This window comes from Ananas comosus, linkage group 22, assembly GCF_001540865.1.
Source record: "Ananas comosus cultivar F153 linkage group 22, ASM154086v1, whole genome shotgun sequence".
Classification (NCBI taxonomy): domain Eukaryota; kingdom Viridiplantae; phylum Streptophyta; class Magnoliopsida; order Poales; family Bromeliaceae; genus Ananas; species Ananas comosus.
In genome coordinates, this window is record NC_033642.1 from 8,268,523 (window position 1) to 8,290,040 (window position 21,518).

At 38.7% G+C, this 21,518-nt stretch overlaps 4 protein-coding genes across 9 annotated transcripts; 1 reads left to right on the forward strand and 3 right to left on the reverse strand.

The window, feature by feature from the left end:
• Positions 2,394 to 4,480, forward strand: LOC109727618 (protein ELC-like). 2 transcript variants are annotated; one of them, XM_020257776.1, is made up of 2 exons: positions 2,394 to 3,783; positions 4,301 to 4,480. In XM_020257776.1, the coding sequence occupies exon 1, from the start codon at positions 2,534 to 2,536 to the stop codon at positions 3,764 to 3,766; it is 1,233 nt and encodes a 410-aa protein (XP_020113365.1). In that variant the 5' UTR covers positions 2,394 to 2,533; the 3' UTR covers positions 3,767 to 3,783; positions 4,301 to 4,480. The 2 variants fall into 2 exon arrangements, with proteins under 2 accessions (XP_020113365.1, XP_020113366.1); XM_020257777.1 differs by lacking the exon at positions 4,301 to 4,480 and adding an exon at positions 3,916 to 4,182.
• LOC109727619 (APO protein 3, mitochondrial-like) lies at positions 5,923 to 10,513 on the reverse strand. Its single transcript, XM_020257778.1, has 4 exons — positions 10,089 to 10,513; positions 8,651 to 9,081; positions 6,546 to 8,102; positions 5,923 to 6,433 (listed from the first exon to the last, which is right to left on the reverse strand). The coding sequence occupies exons 1-3, from the start codon at positions 10,481 to 10,483 to the stop codon at positions 7,693 to 7,695; spliced, it is 1,236 nt and encodes a 411-aa protein (XP_020113367.1). The 5' UTR covers positions 10,484 to 10,513; the 3' UTR covers positions 5,923 to 6,433; positions 6,546 to 7,692.
• Positions 10,969 to 15,977, reverse strand: LOC109727369 (protein LAZ1). 5 transcript variants are annotated; one of them, XM_020257469.1, is made up of 9 exons: positions 15,560 to 15,977; positions 15,160 to 15,461; positions 15,012 to 15,068; positions 14,177 to 14,285; positions 13,526 to 13,710; positions 13,343 to 13,431; positions 12,874 to 13,135; positions 12,073 to 12,321; positions 11,454 to 11,807 (listed from the first exon to the last, which is right to left on the reverse strand). In XM_020257469.1, the coding sequence occupies exons 2-9, from the start codon at positions 15,346 to 15,348 to the stop codon at positions 11,454 to 11,456; spliced, it is 1,494 nt and encodes a 497-aa protein (XP_020113058.1). In that variant the 5' UTR covers positions 15,349 to 15,461; positions 15,560 to 15,977. The 5 variants fall into 5 exon arrangements, with proteins under 5 accessions (XP_020113059.1, XP_020113061.1, XP_020113058.1 ...); XM_020257471.1 differs by having other exon boundaries at positions 15,867 to 15,970; XM_020257470.1 differs by having other exon boundaries at positions 10,969 to 11,807; positions 15,160 to 15,977.
• Positions 16,734 to 19,978, reverse strand: LOC109727414 (cyclin-B2-2-like). Its single transcript, XM_020257537.1, has 11 exons — positions 19,496 to 19,978; positions 19,280 to 19,409; positions 19,104 to 19,163; positions 18,973 to 19,018; positions 18,734 to 18,874; positions 18,503 to 18,646; positions 18,232 to 18,321; positions 17,914 to 18,135; positions 17,577 to 17,675; positions 17,296 to 17,474; positions 16,734 to 17,181 (listed from the first exon to the last, which is right to left on the reverse strand). The coding sequence occupies exons 1-11, from the start codon at positions 19,548 to 19,550 to the stop codon at positions 17,034 to 17,036; spliced, it is 1,314 nt and encodes a 437-aa protein (XP_020113126.1). The 5' UTR covers positions 19,551 to 19,978; the 3' UTR covers positions 16,734 to 17,033.

Consider the following 21,518-nt stretch of genomic DNA (forward strand, 5'->3'; position numbering starts at 1 on the left):
GAGTAGGGCTAGAATACTTGCTTAAAAGTATACAGGGGTGATACTTGTGTATTTTTAGCCCTTAGATGGAGAGATGTGAGGTTGACGAAATGGTGGTAGGTGGTGGTAAGTGGAATGTATTTAATCCAAGGGCTATTATAATCAAAAAGTAGATCCAATGGCTTAAAACCTAATAATAGCACCATAGATGGTAATACTTGTAAAAGTATCATAACTCAACTCATATATATATATATATTATATATATATAATATATATATATATAGAGTCCGCTACTATACTATCGATAGTATCAAGCCCTTGGTACTATTGAGTTTCTACCATTATATATACCCTTTGATCATTCAGCCGTTAGATTATACTATTAAATCAACTATCTACTCAACCCTAGAGGACCACTATTAATTTAACCGGAGACCACTATCATCCCTAAACCGCATCCTTTCATTCAACGGCCGAAAACTCAATAGTAGCCGAACTCTCTCTCTCTCTCATAGTAGCCGGCTATTATACTTTTATGAGTATGATCGCCCCTCGTACTCATAAGTTGTTTTCAATGATAGAGCTTCCGAATCAACGATCCACACCGTTAAACGTTATTTACAGCATTTAAAATTCTAGAAATCAAATTTATAATTTTTCGACATCATTCACTTTTACGATCAAGATGTCACAAATTTGACAATTTTTAACGAGACGGTATAGGATACTTGCTAGTTTAACGGTGTAAAAAGAATCAGAAATTTGTTGAATTTTTTGATAAAATTCTATCACTACATAGATAAAGAATAATACTCCGATCTTGAATTGAAGGATCCGATCATCCTTCTTGGACGTCGTTCGATTTTGACCGTTCATTTTATGCCCACGTGATGGACTTATTATGATTTCGAAAATTTCCGATATTTATTTTTTAGAAATTTCAAATACTTTAAATCATATTTAACGGAGTGGATCGTCGATTCGGAAGCTCCAACATTGAAAATAACTTATGAGTACAGAGCTCCAATATTCATAATAGATAGTATTATGGCTATATTTATAGTATAATATTATATATATATTATATATATATATTAATATATATATATATATATATATATTACTTATATGTTTTCTTATTGAGTTTGCGAACGCAATAGTAAAATATTAGAGGAGGAATAATCATAAGTGTTTCTAATTCTTTTAAATTTTTATATAGTATAAAAAATATATTTTTAGCTACCTACATTATCAAACTATATAATTAGATTTTGGATGGCAAATTCTTATTTTCTAAATTATTATTTTATATATTTTTATATTCTTTAGTATATATAAGTGTTATACATATATATAGCGTATTATAATATATTCAGGAAATAAAATTTTAAATAAAGTTTAAATAGAATTTTTGTCAATTTAAATTGTTTAGTTACACGTGAGAGAAGATAATGATCCTTTATAGAAAGAAAAGTAACAGCTAATAATACTGTTTAAAATTTAATAAAAAATTTATAATTCAAAAGTTTCTTTTAAAAAAAGATAAACTTCAAATATCATTCATGTGATTTCGTACTTTCTTATTTTAATATCTTATACTTTAAAGTGTATCAATTTAGTAGCATGTGATTTTATTTTCTTTTCGTCGACTTCTCCGTTAATATTTCGTTAAATTATATATAAAAAATTTTAGATACTCCATCTAAATTTATCGAATATTAATTTTAATACATTTTAATTTTAACTTTATTAGTGATTTAATAAAAAAATTAATGAAGGAGGTAACAAAAAAAATAAAATAAAATTATGGGGTACTAAATTGATACACTTTAAACCACATGAAACTAAAATAAAAAAGTGCAAAACCATAGGATGGTATTTAAAATTTTTTCTAAAAAAAAAATAAACTTTAAATACCATTTCTATGGTTTCGTACTTTCCTACTTTAGTACCATGTGGTTTAAAATGTATCAAGTTAGCGTCCTTTAGTTTAATTTTTATCTTTTCGTCAGTTTTTTCATTAATATTTCATTAAATTATATATAAAAAACTTTAGATACCTATTTAGATTTATCAAATATTCACTTTAGTACCCTTTAGTTTTAACTTTGTCACTGATTTAATAAAATAAAATTAGTGAAATCAATAATAAAAAAATAAAAATAAAACCACATGGTACAAAATAAATACACTTTAAACCACAGTATACTAAAATAAAAAAGTGTGAAACCACATAGTGGTATTTGAAGTTTTTCCCAAAAAAAAAAAAAAAAAGCTGAGGGGTTAGATTCTAAATATTGCTATAGTTGAGGACACATTAGTTATAAGATTTGCTTGCGACAGAAATAGTCAAAGTGTGAGGGACTTATATGAAAAAGTTCCAATTCCTCTTTACCGTGCTCATCAAAGCCCCAATTCTCGAACGTTCCTTCTCCGCGAAGCCACCCCCCCACCACGGCTACGAAGTCCCAACCTCCCACCGCGTTGTCTCTCTCCCTCGTCCTCGATCACCCCCAAACCCTAGAATTCTCATCGTCGTCGTCGTCCTCCCATGGCGCCTCCTCCGTCCCCGCCGATCCCGGCGAGCCCCGGCGCCCAGTTCGCGCAGCAGTTCCTCTCCACAGCGCTCTCCCAGCGTGGCCCCTCCGCGCTCCCCTACGCCGAGGACGTGAAGTGGCTCATCCGCAACCACCTCGTCGCCCTCGCCGACGCGTTCCCCTCCCTCCACCCCAAATCCGCGCTCTTCACCCACAACGATGGCCGCGCCGCCACCCTCCTCCAGGCCGAGGGCACCGTCCCCATCGTCTACTCCGGCGTCGTCTACAACATCCCCGCCGTGATCTGGTTGCCCGAACCCTACCCCCGCTCGCCCCCCCTCGTCTTCCTCTCCCCCACCCGCGACATGGTCATCAAGCCCCACCACCCCCACGTCGACCGATCCGGGCTCGTCCATGTCCCCTACCTCCGTTCCTGGGTGTTCCCCTCCTCCAACCTCGTCGACCTCGTTCGATCCCTCTCCCACCTCTTCGGCCTCGATCCGCCGTTGTACACCCGCCAATCGCCTTCCTCGCACTCGAATCCTAGCCCTAGCCCTAACCCTAACCCTAACCCTAACCCTAACGCGTCGCCCTCCCCGTCGGCTTCGTCGAGGATCTACCCGTCGTCTTCGCCGTATGGAAGCGGAGGTCGGTTTCCGCACTCGCCCGCTCCCTCGCGGCCGCCGGCGGAGGACCCCGCCGAGGTATTCCGCCGGAACGCGATCAGCAAGATCGTCGACAGGGCGCACGCCGACATGGCGGGGATGCGGCGGACGCGGGAGGCGGAGATGGAGGGGCTGTTCAGCACCCAGGCGGAGCTGCGGCGGCGCGCGGGGGAGCTGTCGAGGGGGCTTGGGGAGATGGGGGAGGAGAAGGAGGGGCTGGAGCAGCAGCTGCAGCTGGTGCTGATGAACACGGATGTGATGGAGGGGTGGGTGAGGGATAACGAAGTCGGGAGGAGGAGGAGAAGGGATGTGGATGTGGACGATGCTTTCGAGCTGGCTGATGCGCTGTCGAGGCAGATGCTGGACTGCACGGCCGCCGATCTTGCGGCGGAGGACACAATCTATGCCTTGGATAAGGCGGTGCAGGAGGGGTCAATTCCGTTCGAAGGGTATATCAAGAGCGTTAGGGCGTTGGCGAGGGAGCAGTTCTTTCATCGGGCTTTGGCCGCTAGGGTTCGGGCCGCGCAGGTGCAGGCGCAGGTCACGAGCATGGCTTCGCGGGTGCCACAGTATGCTTCTTAGAGGAGGAGGAGGAGGAGGTTAGTCATGTTTTACTGTTTTCGTGAAGCAATGAGATAACTTTAGATACTCTTTGTATGGCATAGCTTCAATTCAGTTTATTGTTCGCAGTTCATACTATAACACTTGAGTTTCTTATTTTGGTTGCTCAGTTTGGCGAGGTGCTAGTGAAGATGATTATTCTTCAGTTTTGTGGCTGATTTAACCACTTTAAATAAGCATGATCAATAAAATTAATAAATTGATCTGTATAAACAAATTTTAATGAGTTGTGGGATTATCGCATACATAATTTTTACAATATTTATCGTTAAGTTGCAAAGGGCAATCAACAGAAGCAACCTCAGGATGTTAAATTGTTACAGTCTAAACCATGTGTGATGGACTGAATTGGCTATTCAACAAGTGGGGCATTTGAAGATCTCTTACAACAATTGGTCATTTTAATGTTTATGTGTTCAAATTGGCTCAGTTTGCTCTGCACTTTTAGTATCATCGTTTCACCTATCTGAGTAGTTGCTGTATTTTATGTTTCAGGGATCAAACATTGTGCATTAATCTCGTCTCTACATCCTTGGCCGTGTTAATAAGAAATTTTCAATTATTTGTAGGGCACCGGTGTGTATTATCGCAAATAAACCTCGATATTGGATTATAGCATATAAACATACATAAATTTGATTATTTTGGAGAGCTTGGCATTTTTTCGATTTATTATTCCTATCTTGTGGTTGATGTTGATGGTGCAATTCTGCTACTTCAAATGTTTATTAAGGTCTGTATGGATATGCAATTGTTGTTTTCTTGATATAGTTCGTGACCCATTCACGTGTTCGTGGCAAACATATCATGTTTGCCATATATTTGGAGTTAAAAGTAAGCTCCTCCTTAGAGTTTGAACGGTAAATTTAGCAGGTCAATTAGCAGTATTTTTCTTCATTTATGCAGATCTGTCATTCCTCACCCGCACTTTACATCAGATGAAAACTTTAGTGGTGCTGGCATATGATTGATAGCTGTGCCGTCGGGATCCCTTTCTATCTAATGCTATGTTGGAATAAGTCCTTGAAAAGTTTCTTACTGGATTAGGGAACATACATCCCTTTTGTTTTCTTTTTCATGTTATGCTTAAGAGAGAATATAAACAAGGCTAGGGCTAGTAGATATAACCGTATTCATGCCAATTTTTTCTCCTCTTTTCTATCGGCATTCATCGAACAGAAATTTTATAAAAAGGAAGTTATAATTCTAAGAAACACCTAATCCCCTATAGTTGATAGGCTGGAGCAGTTTAGGAATAGAGCTGTTATGAATCATGTTATCTAGTTTAGCTTTTGGCTGGAGTTCTGTATGTGTATAGAGTGCCTTAACAGTGGCGAGTTGGCGTAAATCATGTTCTCCAGTTGATTTTTTAGCTGGGGCTATGTATGTGTAGTGCCTGATAAAGTGCTGATGTGTTGCTTCTCATAGTGATCTTCCTGGTCTGGTTCAAAGCAATTCTCTGAGAAGCTGGGAATTTTGTGCGACAACTTTCGATCATAATAATGTAAATATATTTGCTCTTGTTTTCTTCCGTATGCCATGGTTTCATGCGGTTTTAATGCTTCCAACTGCATCTTGTTTATTTCTTTTCATGTGCCTTTGTTTCGCATGTCAATAATTTATTTAGCGCTAGTGCCCTTGTGATCTTAGCTTCCAATTTCATTTGATTTCTCCAGTATATTGTCTGAGCGCCAAGTGTGTTTTTGGTTTTCCGAAAAATATTCTAGAAAATAAATTTTTAGCTGAAAAAATATTTTCCATCCGTTTTCGTTTTAGGAGGAAAAAAAAAGTTTTTCTAGATATTTCTCTTTCAAAAAGATTGTTTTCCATGTAATATTTTTATAAAAAGCAGTTTTCTGCACCTGCCTTATGTTGCCTTTACGTGTTATTAATGTGATGAGGATCGATTTATGTAGATAGTGCAAATGAGAAACATAATATATATAGAGTACTTTGGTGATTGAACCCGCAAGTACCTAGCAACGTTGGAAAAGTGCGAAAAAAAGAAAATTCATTAGCATTTAGTATGGCTTAGTTGTGGTCATTACTGCACTGCATTCACGGAAAGGGCCATTAGTCAAGACCACACCTACTCTGCATTCAAGACCACGTAGTAGTAAATGAAATCTATCAGTACAAAATTAGTTAGCAACTGTTAACTCCCAACACTTTCAATGGGCAACAAATTCCTCTCCTAACCTGCGTACGAAGTCCAACTTAGTATCGTGTTTACAGCGAATACAGCGAACACACTGTTGAGGTTCAGAATTGAAAATTTGTAGGTATTACAAGTTTAATTTCATACAGATACGAAAAAACCATGCATCATCATTAGGAAATATAATTTGCGTCGGCTGGGAGGTAGCAGAAGGAGCGCACGCATGTAGAGTGGAATAGTTGGGAGCATTTCTACATCCCATATATCCTAATTCGTCGGTTCAAATCGCTCCCGAGATATTGTACTCGGACGCTACAAACTTTTGTATTTCGTATTGGGTTTCGTTTTGGATCTGCGTCTTCTTAGAAGCCGCACCGAGTTGTAATGCCTGATACTTACTCTCATGGTGCTAGATCATACCCAGCCGTGGTAGTTGGATATCACCAGCGAAATGGAAAACAGAAGAAAATCTGCACAGGAAGCAATTTATGAGTAAGGAAAAGAAGTAGAGATGTTACAAACTGTATTCTGTCAATCACATATTTTGAAGAACAAGAGGAGCGCAAAAGGAGATAGAATAACCTTTCCCCCGTTTGTGAGCAACTTCAGATTCTTGTCATCTTCTCACCTTTTGGATGCAGCAATAACGGAAACCTTATCACAAAACTGACAAAAAAATGGGGGCCTTTGAAAACGAATTGACAATTGTTGATGTTTGAAAATTTCGCCCCTAATATATATATATAACTACAAGCATCCTGTACACACCTCTTCGCCTAAACCCTCAAAAAGCATTGATGGATATAAGATGATTAGTTACTAACACCATGCCATGCATCCTTATCCTCGGGACCTCACGCCAAGCACTGCCGAGAAAAATGTTTCAAGATTCCGTCTCTGATTTGTACTTCCTATCTGATACTAGATTAATGTGGTTGAAGTGTCAAGCAACACAATGGCATTTGTCAAATGCACATAAATGATAAGCAGGATAGTCTATAGATGCTGACTCTGGCCTAACTTGTTTTTAAGTGCCTGCAGAATAGGATGATCTTCCAATTAATGACATCTGTCAACAGCTCCGAACAAATGGTCTCCCTCATCTTTTCCGGGGGCTACTATTGTCTTGACTAAACCATTTTCGATTATCAAGTTTAATGACTTTGTGAGGGAAAAGAAAAAAAGAAATAAAGAAACTAGCAAAGCCAATCAAAGTACTCACCAGCAGTAGATTTCGGTGTTGTTATCTTCACTTTGGACAAGCATTTCTCAAACTTTAACAGCAAACGACCAGCTTGATCTTAGTACTAGTCTGTCCTCGATTCTCAAATGGCTTCTCTTATTTGAGAAATTGAAGCCAGGCATACGTCAAACCAAAAGTTCCAAGGCTTTTGCTGAGCTGGAAAGCTAAACGAGCTGTTCAAGTCTTTTTTGGGTTCTGAAAGGCCTTTTGCGCTTCAGCAGGAAGTTATTCAAACGAAAGCTATTAGTGTTTTTTCAAACAGTCCCACTCAAATAGCAATTCTGAGAAGCTCCCCCAAGTGAAAGCACCAAACAAAGCTAAGCTACAGGCTTCGCCTTTCTCTTAGCTACCTAAACCAGAAAACATGTGTACCTCCTAACTCGCTAATCATACACCAGATGATCACTGCAGAACTTTCTCAAAATTGATACGTACTGTTTGAACTTCATTAATCCAAAAGGTCTTCAACCTTCAACCTTCATATGTTTACACAGCCAATTTCTCTTCATCCAATTTAGGCACAGCAACATCCTCCCTCATCACCCTACTATATTCCTCTCCGACTTTTGCACCGGCCTGCGCAAAAAGCTCCACTGCTGCAGGAAGCTTCCCATAATAAGACCGAAGCTCATCCACAAGTGGGTCATTATTTTGTTGCTCGGGCACATGCCACACGTAAACTGGCGGGACCAAATCATCGATGGTGGCTTCTTGCCACGCGTGCTGCCCTGCCCGCATCTGGTGCTTGTAGGACTGGCATATTCTCGCCCGATGTCCCTTGGGCCCCACCTGGACCTCGGGGCAGAACCCACATGTCTGGACAGGGTATTTCTTCATAAGCTTTAGGGCACCTGATCGCATGTTTTCCCATGCATGCATACCTTTGATGGCGATATCTGCAAGAGAGTGTGCAGCTTGTCATGTTAGATGCAGGAGTTGAAGAAATTTTGGGAGAGACTTAGACTAAATGATGATAAAAAAGAAAAACTGTCAACTCTGAGAAGTATAGCTTCTTTTAAGTCATCTTTTAGTCCCCATTGCTACGTAGAAAGACGTCTAATGTGATGAATGTACTCACTTTAAAGTAGACCAGAAAAGCTAGTATTTTGATGCGTTTAAGTTAAAGAATTCTAAAACTATATCAAAGTATAAAATCAGAACACCTTGGAGCTTTGTACACTGCATTCCCTTCTTGGCGACCAAAGCCGTATAAAATATTTCAATAGAACTAATTTCAAATTTGTATCACCTAAGATTTCCTTCTATGTGCTAGAATAATGATCTTTCCTAGTTACCTTTTCCTGGTCTGATATATAAATCGGGAGCAAATTGTAAACCAGACTAACTTCAAAAATCCCATACACACTTTGGTTGATATATCAAGAGCGGCACTAGTACAAAATAAGCTAAGAAACAGGAGATAATGAGTAATTTGGAAAGAAACCTTGAGCATCATCATCAGATGAGAATGGCTCCGAATCACAATCTCCCTCTTTCTTCTTCCTCCGCCAAAACCCAAATGGTTCGATATCCTTCCCGCTCGAATAATCCCGCGGAAACTTCCGCTCGAAATCGATCATCTTTCCTGCAATACTATAAACTGGAAACTTCCTCCTCTTCGTTGGGTATTCCGGAATATCCACCCCCGCCTGCACGCAAAGCTCAACAATGGCTGGAATTCGGTCAACTTGGAGCCGCTCTTCATGCGAAACCGCCCTACCCAATCTATCATATAGATGAAAAGACTCCACATGCGGAAGAACATGCTCAATCCCTCCCTTAACCCAAACATGCTCCTTCGTTGGCGAACTCCCGGCGACATCGCACGAACGGATACGATGAGGGATTCTTCCCACATGAACTTCTCCGCAGACTCTGAACCAGCCAATTTCCATCGATCAATCAAATATATGAACCACACCTAAACTATGTAGCACTAAAAAACAGATATGCGAACTTCGCGAACTATTTACCTGTCTAACCTCTTTACAAAAAAATATTCCCTATCTAGCCTTCTTTTGAAAAATATTCCGCATCTAGCCTCATTTTCAAAGATTAAAGAAAAAAAGAGAAATTAATACCTTTAATATATATTAAGGAGTTAAGTGGGGGAGATTATCTTTTTCTCTCTCCTTTCCCGAGATCCCTTTTCACTCTCTAATTTTTGCGTATAATTTATCTCATATCGATTTATTTCAAAATAAAAAATTTTCATATGGCGCATCAACCAATTCTAATCTTTTTATATTTTGATAGAAATATTATGAATGGTTCGGAAGGAGTTGATTATAATGGTCCTGATCCAAAAATCTTTGAAAATGAGGCTAGATGGGGAATATTTTTCAAAAGGAGGCTAGATAGGGAATATTTTTTTGTAAAGAAGCTAGATAGGTAAATAGTTCGAACTTCGCAATGTTTTATAAATTTATTATCTAAACTTACAATATACTTGGTTTGTACATGTTCCAATGGTATTTATAACTAATTTGGCAAAGCATCTTGTAGCCTTAAGAGACTATTTTGTTATTTGGTGAAATTCTCTATAATTCTTTTAACAGAAACTGTTAAATTCCAACAAAATTAGACAAAATTTTCAGAAATCGAAAGAACTCTAAGGTACGTAGAAAAATCAAAATTTTTTCAGGGAATTACTTCAACGTGTACTATATTTTTTACTTCAATTTTCTGAATTACTTATGACAAAGTGCAATTGTGAAATTAATTGTTTGCCGAAACAATCTTTAGAATCGATCGACAAAATTTTGAATTAAGAACCGAAAGAATCATAGGAAACAAAATAGTTGTGAATATACAACTTTGCACACAAAAGAATGTCGCATATAACGCATTCAAATATGGATTAAGAAACTGATGATACATACCGACACGCGTGGACGGGGATGGATTCTGCGACCCTCTCCGCGCAACAGAGGAGCTGCTTCCTCGCGGCGAACACCTCGTGGGCGACGGGGACTAGGGTTTGGACGAGGAGGCCGTTCTCGGGGGGGCGGAGCGCAACCTCGCGCACCTCGCGCCGCGCCCTCCGCTCCTCCCGCGCCCGGCGCTTGAGCTCGGTGATGGGGGTCACCAGCGGCTTCCGCTCCCAGCTCCGGCGGGGCTTCGGGAGGTCGACGAACGAGGCGGAGGATGAGGAGGCGGAGAACGAGTGCTTGAGCTCAGCTATGGAGGTTGCGACAAAGGGATTAGGGTTAGGGTTAGGGTTAGGGTGTAGGGGGTGGCGGAGGGGTTGGAGACGACGAAGCGGCCTCAAGAGCATGGCGGCGACCGTAGCTGCGGAGCCAGTGAGAAACAGAATTTAAACACGAGGGGTAAATTAGATCAATGGTCCCCAAGTTATTATGATTTTGCAGTTTAGTCCTAAAGAATCAAGTAGAAATAGTTTACAATCAAATGTCGAGGACTAAAGTGCAATAAATTTTTAAACACTATAATGCTACCCATGCAATAATTTGATTACTGTAAATCTGTAATTTAACCAATTAGGGGAGTTATTAAGAGGTAAACAAACTGATAAAAACCCTATATATATATATATATATATCTTCACAACTTTTTTTATTTTTATTTAAAATATTTTATCAAATAACATAAAAGTTTCATTAAATTTGACAATTTTGTTAAAATTAATGACTCTGTCCCATTTTTATCTGAGGATGAGAAAAAAAAAAAAAAAGAAAAAAAGAAGAAGGCCAGTAGATAATGAAACCTTGCACAAAAGCAACATAAAAATACTTTCTAGTGTAAATAGAAACAACAAGAAACTGAGAACTCGAAAATTCGGCGCAAAAACTAACTGAAGGTGTTGCAGTTGAAGATATGCATCATACATTGCCCTAAAGTTTCCTCAGCATCACAGTTTCAGGAGCAATTTGGAATCATCATTATAAACACTAGCATACACATCTAGGTAATTTGTGTCTGTAACAGCATCAGGGTTACAAGAAGAGAGAGGCTACAAGAAGAGAGAGGCTCGGCAATGAAAGACACGAAACCTTCGCTCGTACGCCGGCCGATATGAATGAAAACCCTGATGTATGACAGTTTCTCAGCAATCCTGTGTCGTTCTCCGAATGCTAAAACACAGGAAACACCTCTCCCCTGAAATGTTGCGCTTCTGAGCAAGGTGATAGATGTCGAGTTTGCAGGGGTTTCTGCAGCCTAGCCCTCGTAGAATTGCGGATTGAACGAAGAAGAGGAACCTCGTTTACTTGTTACAAACTCGGTCCTTAATCCTTGGTAAACCACCGTCGGCCCGCGATTGCATATCCACCGTGACTCTGCTCGCTGCCTTCACCCCCGCTCTCCGCGCTGGCGTATCCCGATCTCTTTCGATGCTTTCTTCCCCTTCCCTCGCTATCTCCGACGGTTCCGTTCAAGAGCGGGTCGTCTATTCCACGAATGACTTTCCTAGTCAGTGATGATGAACCAATGCAGCTATCATCCTTGGTTGTTCGCTTCCCATCTTTCTCGTGTTTTTTAATGTTTTGCGATATCTTGTGTAGCTTCTCGTTGATCCGCGTGAACCCCTTCTCCATCGGCTCCACCGCGTGGGTGACGGTGAACTTCAAGTCATTTACGATCTGAAACGTTTTTAAGGCACGCAAGGTTCATTAGGTTTTGTATGAATTATGAGATCCTGCGTGAGTTAAAATGAGAAATGAAAGAACTTTTAAAAGAAAACCAAAATTCAGAAACTAACTCAAGTAGACTGGTTAACTTGCAAAGAACTTTTAAGATGGTCTTAAACATAAGAGACTTGGGGAATTAAAAATTTGTAAACATTCATTGTAGAGTAAACCTTGCTGTGGAGAGAGAGAGAGAGAGAGAGAGAGAGAGAGAGCTCACGTATTCTCCTCCGCCGAGAACAACATCACGAACACTCTCCCGTATGGCCGTTCCCTTGGTACGAGCATCTGGCTGGGGGAGTCTGAGCTTCGTAGGCCGTTCACTGTCCCTAACCTCATCGGGGTCCAAGGGGCAGTCGACAGAAGCATAGTCTCCAAGAACCGCAACACTCCCCGGAAAGCGGTCGCCCATCAGCTCATACGGCTTCGCTGGGAACACGTAGAGGTGAACAATAGAAGCAACACCCATCTGTGCTGGATTACAGATGAGTCCGTTAGAGTTCCAGATTCACATAAGAACATAGACCTCGGCTCAGCTTTTGTACACTCCAGGGTAAAGATTATGAATGGTCTCTGATTGCAAATTAGTTACTTTTTACTCAAATATTCAGCAGCTCAGCTTTCTTATATTATTCTATCGCATCCCTAAGTCCGTTTCACTGTCCAAAGAAAAAAAAAAAAAAAAACCCCTAATCTTGACATTGACTATTTCCTGTAAAATGACCACTTTTACCTTGGCACGTGACACTTTTCCCCGACATAACATATGCTAGAGTCTAGTGCTACAGTTATAGTCGCCATTTTACAGAAGATGGATAAAGTATGGAGTACATTACGTTCTTATTTTGGAAGGCAAAACAGGGTCAGGGACATGACTCCAGAATGTAAGAAAGTTTACAGACTAAATTGCTGAAGCGAAAAGTTTAGAAATTAAGCTGCAATACAGAGAAACTACAGTGGCCACCCACACAGCTTACCCACTCTTTTAAATAAAATATTAGAGAAAATGAAGTAAGAGTACCTCTATACAGATGATGAAATCCTGAATACTCGACTTAAATTGTAACCCTTGAGCTATGGGGCTTTTCAACAAGCCCCAGTTATAAAATAGTGCAATTGCCACACCTTGCCACCAAGTCAAAAAGACGATCGATTTGAATACAAGGAACTTCGCGAGAGGCTTTATATGTGCCAGTTCATCCTTTATGGCAGCATAGAACTGAACTAGACAGTACAGTGCCCATGACTGACTAAAATTGAGTACCACGGCCATGTAAGGGTACCTAGAAATTTATAAAAGCAATTAGCATACAAACATCGACAAAATTATCAACTGCATACTTCAGCCACTTACATAACATAACATAACGTGTCGATAGATACAGACATGAAGCTACTTGAATCTTTTTCTTTTTTTTTTTAACTGTTAACCTTGTCAGCAAAACAAACGAATAAATAAAATATGCCCTCACTTTTGAAATATCTCTTACCCACAATTCCATTTGAATTCTCCTTCACGGTACACCCCAAAAGCTTCAAGAATCACAGCTAAAATAGCAGTAACAGTCTTTATTATCATCTGCACAAAGAAGAAGACAGCCGTCTCAATTTACCTTGCCAGGTAAATATACATAAAAAGTTAAGAAATCATAACGGATGTATGGCCTACATACATATTGAACAATTCCGAACTTAATAACCAAATAAAACCATTCGCCAAGCCTCCATGGTTTTAGAATATAATTCATTGGAAAAGGATGCTTGATAACGCCCTTCTCAGAAGCATGTTCTAACAGACGAGTATCAAAGCTTGAACCACCCTCCCTCTCCAAGAATTCAACTGTTCTCTCTTCCCCACCTAAACAAGAGCAAGATCAAAATTGACGTCACAGGTGACAAACACTGACTATAACCAAAGCAACACAGAAAATATAATAAATTAGTAATTGCGTTCCAGGTGTTTTTAACATCTCTAAAATCTGCATCCTGGAAACTATGTAATTTTAAGAACAAAAGAGAAAGTTGTTTTACATGATATCTAAACTAGGGGCATCTAAGCCAAACTAGTCTGATTCAATCACTGGTAAGGGATGCAGCACTAATTCTTGATTATATGACCTATTATTTTAGCCTCCTAGTGTTGATGTTTTGCCCATCTTAACCATGCTTAAATAGAACAGACAACCAATACAAACCCAATATAGTTTAAGACCGAGCTCATCAATACTAGAGATATAAAATAATTTGTTGACAGGAATATGCACAAATATTTGGGAAGCGGAGGTGGGGGTGGGGGGAGTGGAGATCCTTTAAGAGAGGCATACCTAAGCAAGCAACTAGATATCGCCCAAAACAGTACATTGCAAAGGCCTCATAGCAATCACGCAATATCTCAATATCAACACTTATCGATGGATTCACCAGTGACACATACTGCAAGAAGAATGAGCAGTAGTTCAATATATTGCAGATGTAAGTTTGGCATACAAAGTAAACAGGAAGCTAAGCAAGATTCAAATGGATCACAAAAACCGCATAACTTTATGAGTAATGAAAGCAGAAACAAATGTCAAAAACATTATTGGCACAATTGCCAATGTCACGAAAATGTAGGAGCCAATATAGCCAATGCTGACAAATAAACTAATGTGCCTTGTTATAGAATACCTGATTTGGTTGCTACCTGATTATATGAGTCAAAGGTGATAAAAGGAACTTCGTAATCTTATTTACAATTTCGTGATGATCACACAGAGTATCCATTTCACAATGCTTAAACATGAACAAATTAGTCTCAAAATAAAATAACATAATATAAAATATTGCACCTATTTTTATGCAACTCAGCCTATTCATACTTGTGTTGTCTTTATCAATTATCTGTAGGAAGTAACATCGTAGCATGACTTGAATAGAACTGCAAACACTAGTTTAAATTTGGGTTGCAAAAAACCACCTAGTAAACATTTGGATCTTCAACAAGATCTTCTTAAAAACTTTAGGTTATGTAGGGTGACTAGGGTCAAAGTTTCAAGACTATGCTAGCTCTGAAATCACTTCTGATCACAAGTTAAGCAATATGTCTCCTCAAAGATTGAAGCACAAAATCAACATCACCTAATAAACCTGTTAAGACATAAGTGTAATTTCGTGTCTTACCGACTCAAGAGCATAACATGGCACCATGAGAATAACACCAATCAGAAACTTTTGCTCCTGAAATAACACATGCGCAAAAATAACATAAGATTGTGAGAAATCCAACTAAATAATAGAGTATAAACTTTGTTAGGATTGAAAGTGGAACCTCAGGATTCTTGTATGCCGAGAGGTGATTGAATATAAGAAACAACGACAGCGAGAGCGTCATAACCATGAAAACACCGGCGATTACGGTGGCCCATATGGGCGGGGAGTACGACAAGAACCTCATATACAATTGCCCAACTAACTTCATATGGTGAGACACCCACAGAGTACTAAAATGTCTCCTCATTTCTCATTCACAATTCAAAAAATTACAACCAAATCGACGAACACATAACAAATCCGAACTAAAAATTGAAAATTTATGACAGCTCTCGGCCTTATTCCCAGTTTTCTGCAACTCTAGTGATAAAAAAAAAAAAAAAAAAGGGTGGCCATTTATGAATTATTTATGCACAAATTAACGAACACGCAGAGTAAATACGAAGTAAAAATTCAACCTTTATCACAGGTTTCGACCTTATTCCCAGTATCCGATTTCTAGTAATCAAAATATCCAAATATTACAGCAAATTATACACAAAAATAATTGGATGTTGCAAGAGAAGTAAAACCCAGCAAAAACCCTAAGATGTGATAAATCGGCGATTTGAAGTTGATCGGCGAAAGATCACATCACCATTACTCATCCAACACCAAGCTAAGCTTGTAATTAGATCTAAGCTACCGAAGAAACCATTGAAACTACAAATTGAGTACAAGGTGAAGGGAGGGGGAGGGAGGGGTCGGATGTGGGCGCACTCTAACCAGTCAAAGCGATAGAGTCGGAGCCGAGGAGGAGGGGAAGAGGAAGAAGAAGATGGGAAGAAACGTGGAGATTCGGGATCGGTGGGGCACCTCGTGATTCGTGTGACACGATTACGCTGTTACTAGAAGGGGCGAGTGCTAGGGCCACGATAGCGATGCCCTAACGGGACGGGGAGGGATCGAACGGTTCAGATCGCGCACAGGGGAGAGGTCGGGGATTTTGACGGTGATGGCGCAGTGGACCTGAGACATAGTGGTCTATAGACATTATTGCGTACACCCCGGTCTATAGACCGAGTTCTTCTTTTCCTCTTGTTGGTAAAAAAGGTCTCACAACTTTTTTATTATTATTATTATTTTAAATCTAACTTTTTAAATTAAGATAAAAATGTATGGAGACCCCTCACCTATTGGCTATTCGGACATAGCACCTCCTCAACTTTAAAGGTTTTCTTAAGACTTCTTTAAGTTTTTATTTTTTAGAATGAGTAATTTTGGTAAAGAAATTAATATTTTATCATATTTATTACTTTTTTATCAACTTTAATTATTTTAATTATTTTTTACTAAACACTTAACGGCTAGTAAGTAGTAACTAACATAGCCATCAAATTTGATATAATTAAAATTAACTAAAAGTTGACGAAAAGATAAAAATAAAACCGTAGGACACTAAACTAACGACACAATACGAAAATAAAAAGTGTGAAACTATAGGGTGGTATTTGAAGTTTTTCCTATTTATTTTGATCAAATCACTTGACTGTGGTCATATTAGTAGTGACTAAATTTGACTAGATGTATAGAATAGCTACTGGAGTAATGTGGATCTATAAAAATAATGATGATAAAAAGAAACATAAAAAATAGAGTTCAGATTCATTTATTCCTTGTTGAATCAAGCCAGAATTAGCAAATCAGTCCTCCCATGCATACACTAAAAAAAAAAAAAAAGAAAGAGAGAAAAAACTACACTAAATCCAATCAGAAACTTCCCTAAAATCACCAACAACTAGTTAGCTCCATTCTACACTAAATTAAAATGCAATCCACACCCATCACAATCATCTTCAAATCCTGCAACAGTTGTTGCATTCCACAATCATCTCCCAGATTAAATGTTAATTGCTTTGAATCATTATTCTATTCCTCAGTAAGAAGAAGCCATTAGATGTTATTTGTCCCCAGTAAAAAGAGTGCAGGGTCTAATTTTGCAGTATACCCAAACTTGAATGTGCTGTATTTTCTATGTACACCAGTGAGCCTCCCTTGTCCTGCTTTTTTATGAAATTCCACCATGATTTTGGAGCATTCTCTGCATATGTAGAAATGTAACCAGTATCAGGGAACTGTAAATAATGTAAAAAGAAAAAAAATTGTGAATTTCTAAAGCAGGTTTTCCTTCAAAAGTTTGGTAGTGGCTACTCACAGAAGCTGATCTTCTGAGTATCTTGTGTGCATCTCACAAGATCTATCCCAGTGCTTGTACCCTTTAATTGCACATTGAGCAGTGTAAACTGCGGCAGCGGCTAACAACGAAGGCCGGAACTTGAGCATGTCGTATTCGACGAGGCAGAGCTCGACGATGAAGTAGGAGAGAAGCTCTAGCTGGTTCAAACAAGCGAAGAAAATATATATTTTTTTTCTCAGAAATGTTCAAATTTAGCCCAAAAAAGGAATTTTTTGAAATTATGAACTAAAAAAAAAGACCTTTTTGTCAGATTGAGCTGCTTTGAGGAACCTTCTCATGAAGACATAAGGTGTTGGCACTGACATCTTGAACTGCAGTGTGTTGACAATCAACCTCTCCTGTTTCAAACATGATTGGTAAAGTGCTAAGCACATGGCATTGATCTGAGCATTTAAATATTTCAAAAAGTTTACAGACACAGCAGTTTTGAGGGTAATAAGTAGAAATTCAAATTAACTGCAACATGTTACTCATTAATATGAACACTGTTTTGAATCCTAGTTTATTAGTTCAGATGAATACTATTGATCTGCCAAAAAAAAGAAACAAATTCAATGAGCTTTTTAAAAAGTTTACCATTTCAAGCACTTCTTTTCGCGTGTATGCGCGGTCAGATATTAAGATCAGATCCTCCACAACGGGCACGGTCACTTCCTCGTACTTGCATGCGAGAAGCATGGCGGTGACTCCGACTAGCTGAAGCTTCTTTCTCACGACGTTTTGGCGCGCCAAGAATCGGTCTATGATGTTCACTGTGAGGAACAGTGTCTCATCCATGAGTTCAAACTTATAGTGCACCTGTAACACATTTACAAGAAAATTTAATAAAATTATAAAATTTTCGACGAAAGAGAAATGTTATTAATTAATGAATGTGACATTAATTGTTCTCGCCTCTATGAGCCAGTCGATGAGAATCGCGCGCATCTTTTCGTTAATGTCGAACTGGTTAGCCATGTAATTAGGACTTACACAGCCTGAGTTCTAAACAATACATGGAAACAAATTTAGCCATTAGATTTTGCACTACTGTTTCTGGAAATGGTTCTAAGGAAAGTGGTTATGAATTACAAGTTTTAAATGGTGAAAATGCTCAAGTGTGGATCAAGTATTAATATTCTTACTAATTACTTGAATGCAACTAATAAATGAGTTCAAATTTTACCTCATCTTTTCTGTAAAAGTTATAAATGTCCTCCACATAATCAACCACTGCAAGTGGGTTCTTGGAATCGAAGCTGTCGATGTCCGGAACCGCCGTATCCTCCTCAAGATCTTCCATTTCAATCTCCTTTAGCTCAGTGCTCACCTAAATAGCATTTAGCATGAATTGATCACATCTATGTATTTACAATATGAGATTTAAATTCAAAAAAAAAAGAAGCCAATTTCTAACCATTTCTTCCATCATTGGCAACGGAAACTCATCTCCTGATTGATGATCTTCATCATATGCGGCATTCGAAGCATTAAAAGCGTTCGAAATTTGAGCTGATGTTGCTGATCTCTTCTGCCTCTCATTATTCTCAGTGGGTTCCTTTGTGATTTACAACATGAAAAGATTCAAAATATAAAAAATGTAAAAAAGAAAACATCTTGGTAATAATAACTCCATTATGTTAGAATCAAATGTACCTGGTGACAAATTTTTGCTTTGTTTGCAAGGGTTGCAGCATATTTCCTGCAAAGAACAACTCATAAAAATAAGCAAATAGATACTAAAGAAGAAGAGATAAAAAGGAGGAAAAAGAACACTAAATTCGAACCTTGTCATCGGGCGATGTCCTAAGATTACACCTTGGTTCTTACAATCCACAGTAGCCTTACTGAAAATAATTGGAAAAAAAGAAAAGAAGAAGATAGATTTGAGAACATGATAATCCCAGCCCATTAGGTTTCGACTTTCGAATATTTGTAAATTTATCAAACAATAGTGAATTACTCTGATAATCCCCTCTTGCTCACTGCACATGGATAGATGGGGGCTCCCATTAGATTCTTAATGTCCCTCAACGCCCTTCGATTCGTGTCCCCGGTCTCCGTCGAAAATTTCACTCCCTCCATCGGAACACCTGTAGCTTAAATTCTCAATCCGGGATGATAAATACTTTGGAAAAGAAACATAATTTTAGTGCAATAACAACAACAATAATAATACCTTGAGAGCTCATTGAACTCATCGCGCCGACAGCGTTCGCGCCGGATCTATCCATCGCCGAAATCTAGGCCTCCCAAGTATATTTCACTCTCCAAAAAAATAAGAAGAGAACAAGAACCAAAAACTCGTTGATCAAAAATCGCAAATTTGGCGCTCTTGGTGAGAGATCCAGGGAGAACCAACGTCACAAATGCATCTAGAAACCGAAAATGAGACGAACCCAGAGATCGCGGATTCGGCTACGACCTTCGCAACGACACGCGAAAGGCACAAGCAAAATGTTCACATCCCAAGATCCGATCTTTCCCCTGGTGCTAGAGAGAGAGATTGAGCTCTCTCCCTCCCCCCCTCTCTCTCTCTCTCTCTCTCTCTCTCTCGAACACACACACACACACACACACAGAGCTGGGTGTAGAGAGGGGAAAGAGAAAGGGGGGGGAATAAAAGAAGCCAAAAAAGGAGGAGAAATTCTCTGAGCCAAAGAAGGGGGGATATGGACGTAAATAGCGGATACATGTCCGGGGGAGAGGGGAAGGGGGGGTTCATTTAAACGCAACGGCTAGTTGAGCACTAGCCGTTGGATAGAGAGGCAGGATCGCGACCCGTGGGAATGCTGTAGGACGTAGGGGGCCGCTCAACGGCTATATTCGGTCATGTGCATGCTTTTTTNCTTGGCTTGAAATGAGCTCGAGATCGAATCACTCATTAAGTAAACGAGTTGAACACGAGCTGGGGTCAGCTCGCTTGTGTTCGGCTCGATAACAGCTCGAATATGTATATTTTTTATTTATATAATTTATTTAATTTATAATTATACATATTTATATATATAAAAATAATTATATATAATGTATATATATATTTTTGATGAGTGAGTTTTAGAGAACAGTTATGATTCATATTTGTTTGGATATCACCACTGATATGTGACTCGCACTTTTTAGATTTTTTTAGCTTGCTGAGTTGTTTTGCTATAGCTAGTTGACCATATTATCCATGCAATCTCATTTCTTTTTGTTTAATATTTCTATATTTTACCGACCGTCTCTAGCGCAAGTGGTAAAGGACTTGGTGGTTGGTATTCAAGGTACCAAGTTTGAATCCTAATTAATTCATATTTTTAGCTAAATTTATTTCTAAATAATTAAATGAATGAAGCCGGTGGCATACTATCTTTCTCTCTCAACAAAAAAATATTTCTATATTTTGAAATTGTAACTGTAGATGCTTTATCTTAATAAACTAATCATACATTTTTTCTACTTCGATCTATCTTTGAGGTAAAATATATAGTATTATAATCAATCTTAAGCTCTCTCTCTCTCTCTCTCTCTTTATTTTTAGATATTTTGAGTTTAATTAATGTATATGTCGTTTATTAAGATCAATCCTAAATTATTCTCCCTATTAGATTGATCTTTTTGGCATATATCTTTATTACTATTCACCTACTGTTTGTCATCCACGTGAACAGATGTCAAATTGTAATATGAGAAGTATACCATACATGCATAAGGTGGTGTTAATACTAAACTAATTGCAGACCATAAGTCCCACTATATTGTTATCGATAGCACCAAATATTTAGTGATATCAAGTTTTCTGCCGTTAGATCAATCTCTTTGACCATTTACATCTGTTAAATTATACTATTCAACTAACTATACCCAGTCAATTTTAGAAGACCACTATCATCTTAAGTTCCTAACCGTACATCGCTTCATCCAAGGCCAGAAACTTAATAGCACCAATAATTTAGTGCTATTAATAGTATTCCAGCGTAGTTCTACAGACCCTTTTTTATTATATCGATCTTTTGAATGATGCTTATCAGTTGAAAAAAGAAAGTACATTCAATTGTGAATTGTTGGACAGACGCGGAGCGCAGTGCACTGCTGGTGCAGTGCACAAGGTTCATGCAAAGTCTTCTTATCCTCACATAGTTTTATGCTACTGTTATACCCTCCTCTTTTTTTTTTGTTGTCCATGAAGCTTATTGTGTAATGATGAGCATAGAGGATGG

Bases quoted from the DNA above. Each gene is read 5' to 3' on its own strand.
- LOC109727618 (XM_020257776.1), top strand. From the start codon at position 2,534: ATGGCGCCTCCTCCGTCCCCGCCGATCCCGGCGAGCCCCGGCGCCCAG.
- LOC109727619 (XM_020257778.1), bottom strand. From the start codon at position 10,483: ATGCTCTTGAGGCCGCTTCGTCGTCTCCAACCCCTCCGCCACCCCCTA. The intron at 9,082-10,088 runs GTATGTATCATC...TGGCTGGTTCAG, and splicing joins ATCCCCGTCCACGCGTGTCG to AGTCTGCGGAGAAGTTCATG. The intron at 8,103-8,650 runs GTTTCTTTCCAA...ACTCTCTTGCAG, and splicing joins ATCTGATGATGATGCTCAAG to ATATCGCCATCAAAGGTATG.
- LOC109727414 (XM_020257537.1), bottom strand. From the start codon at position 19,550: ATGGATAGATCCGGCGCGAACGCTGTCGGCGCGATGAGTTCAATGAGC. The intron at 19,164-19,279 runs GTAATTCACTAT...AATTATTTTCAG, and splicing joins AGCAAGAGGGGATTATCAGA to TAAGGCTACTGTGGATTGTA. The intron at 17,676-17,913 runs GTAAACTTTTTA...TGTTTGAAACAG, and splicing joins GAAAAGAAGTGCTTGAAATG to GAGAGGTTGATTGTCAACAC.
- LOC109727369 (XM_020257470.1), bottom strand. From the start codon at position 15,348: ATGAGGAGACATTTTAGTACTCTGTGGGTGTCTCACCATATGAAGTTA. The intron at 13,432-13,525 runs GTATGTAGGCCA...TTCTTTGTGCAG, and splicing joins AGTTCGGAATTGTTCAATAT to ATGATAATAAAGACTGTTAC. The intron at 12,322-12,873 runs GTACTCTTACTT...AATCCAGCACAG, and splicing joins ATTTCATCATCTGTATAGAG to ATGGGTGTTGCTTCTATTGT.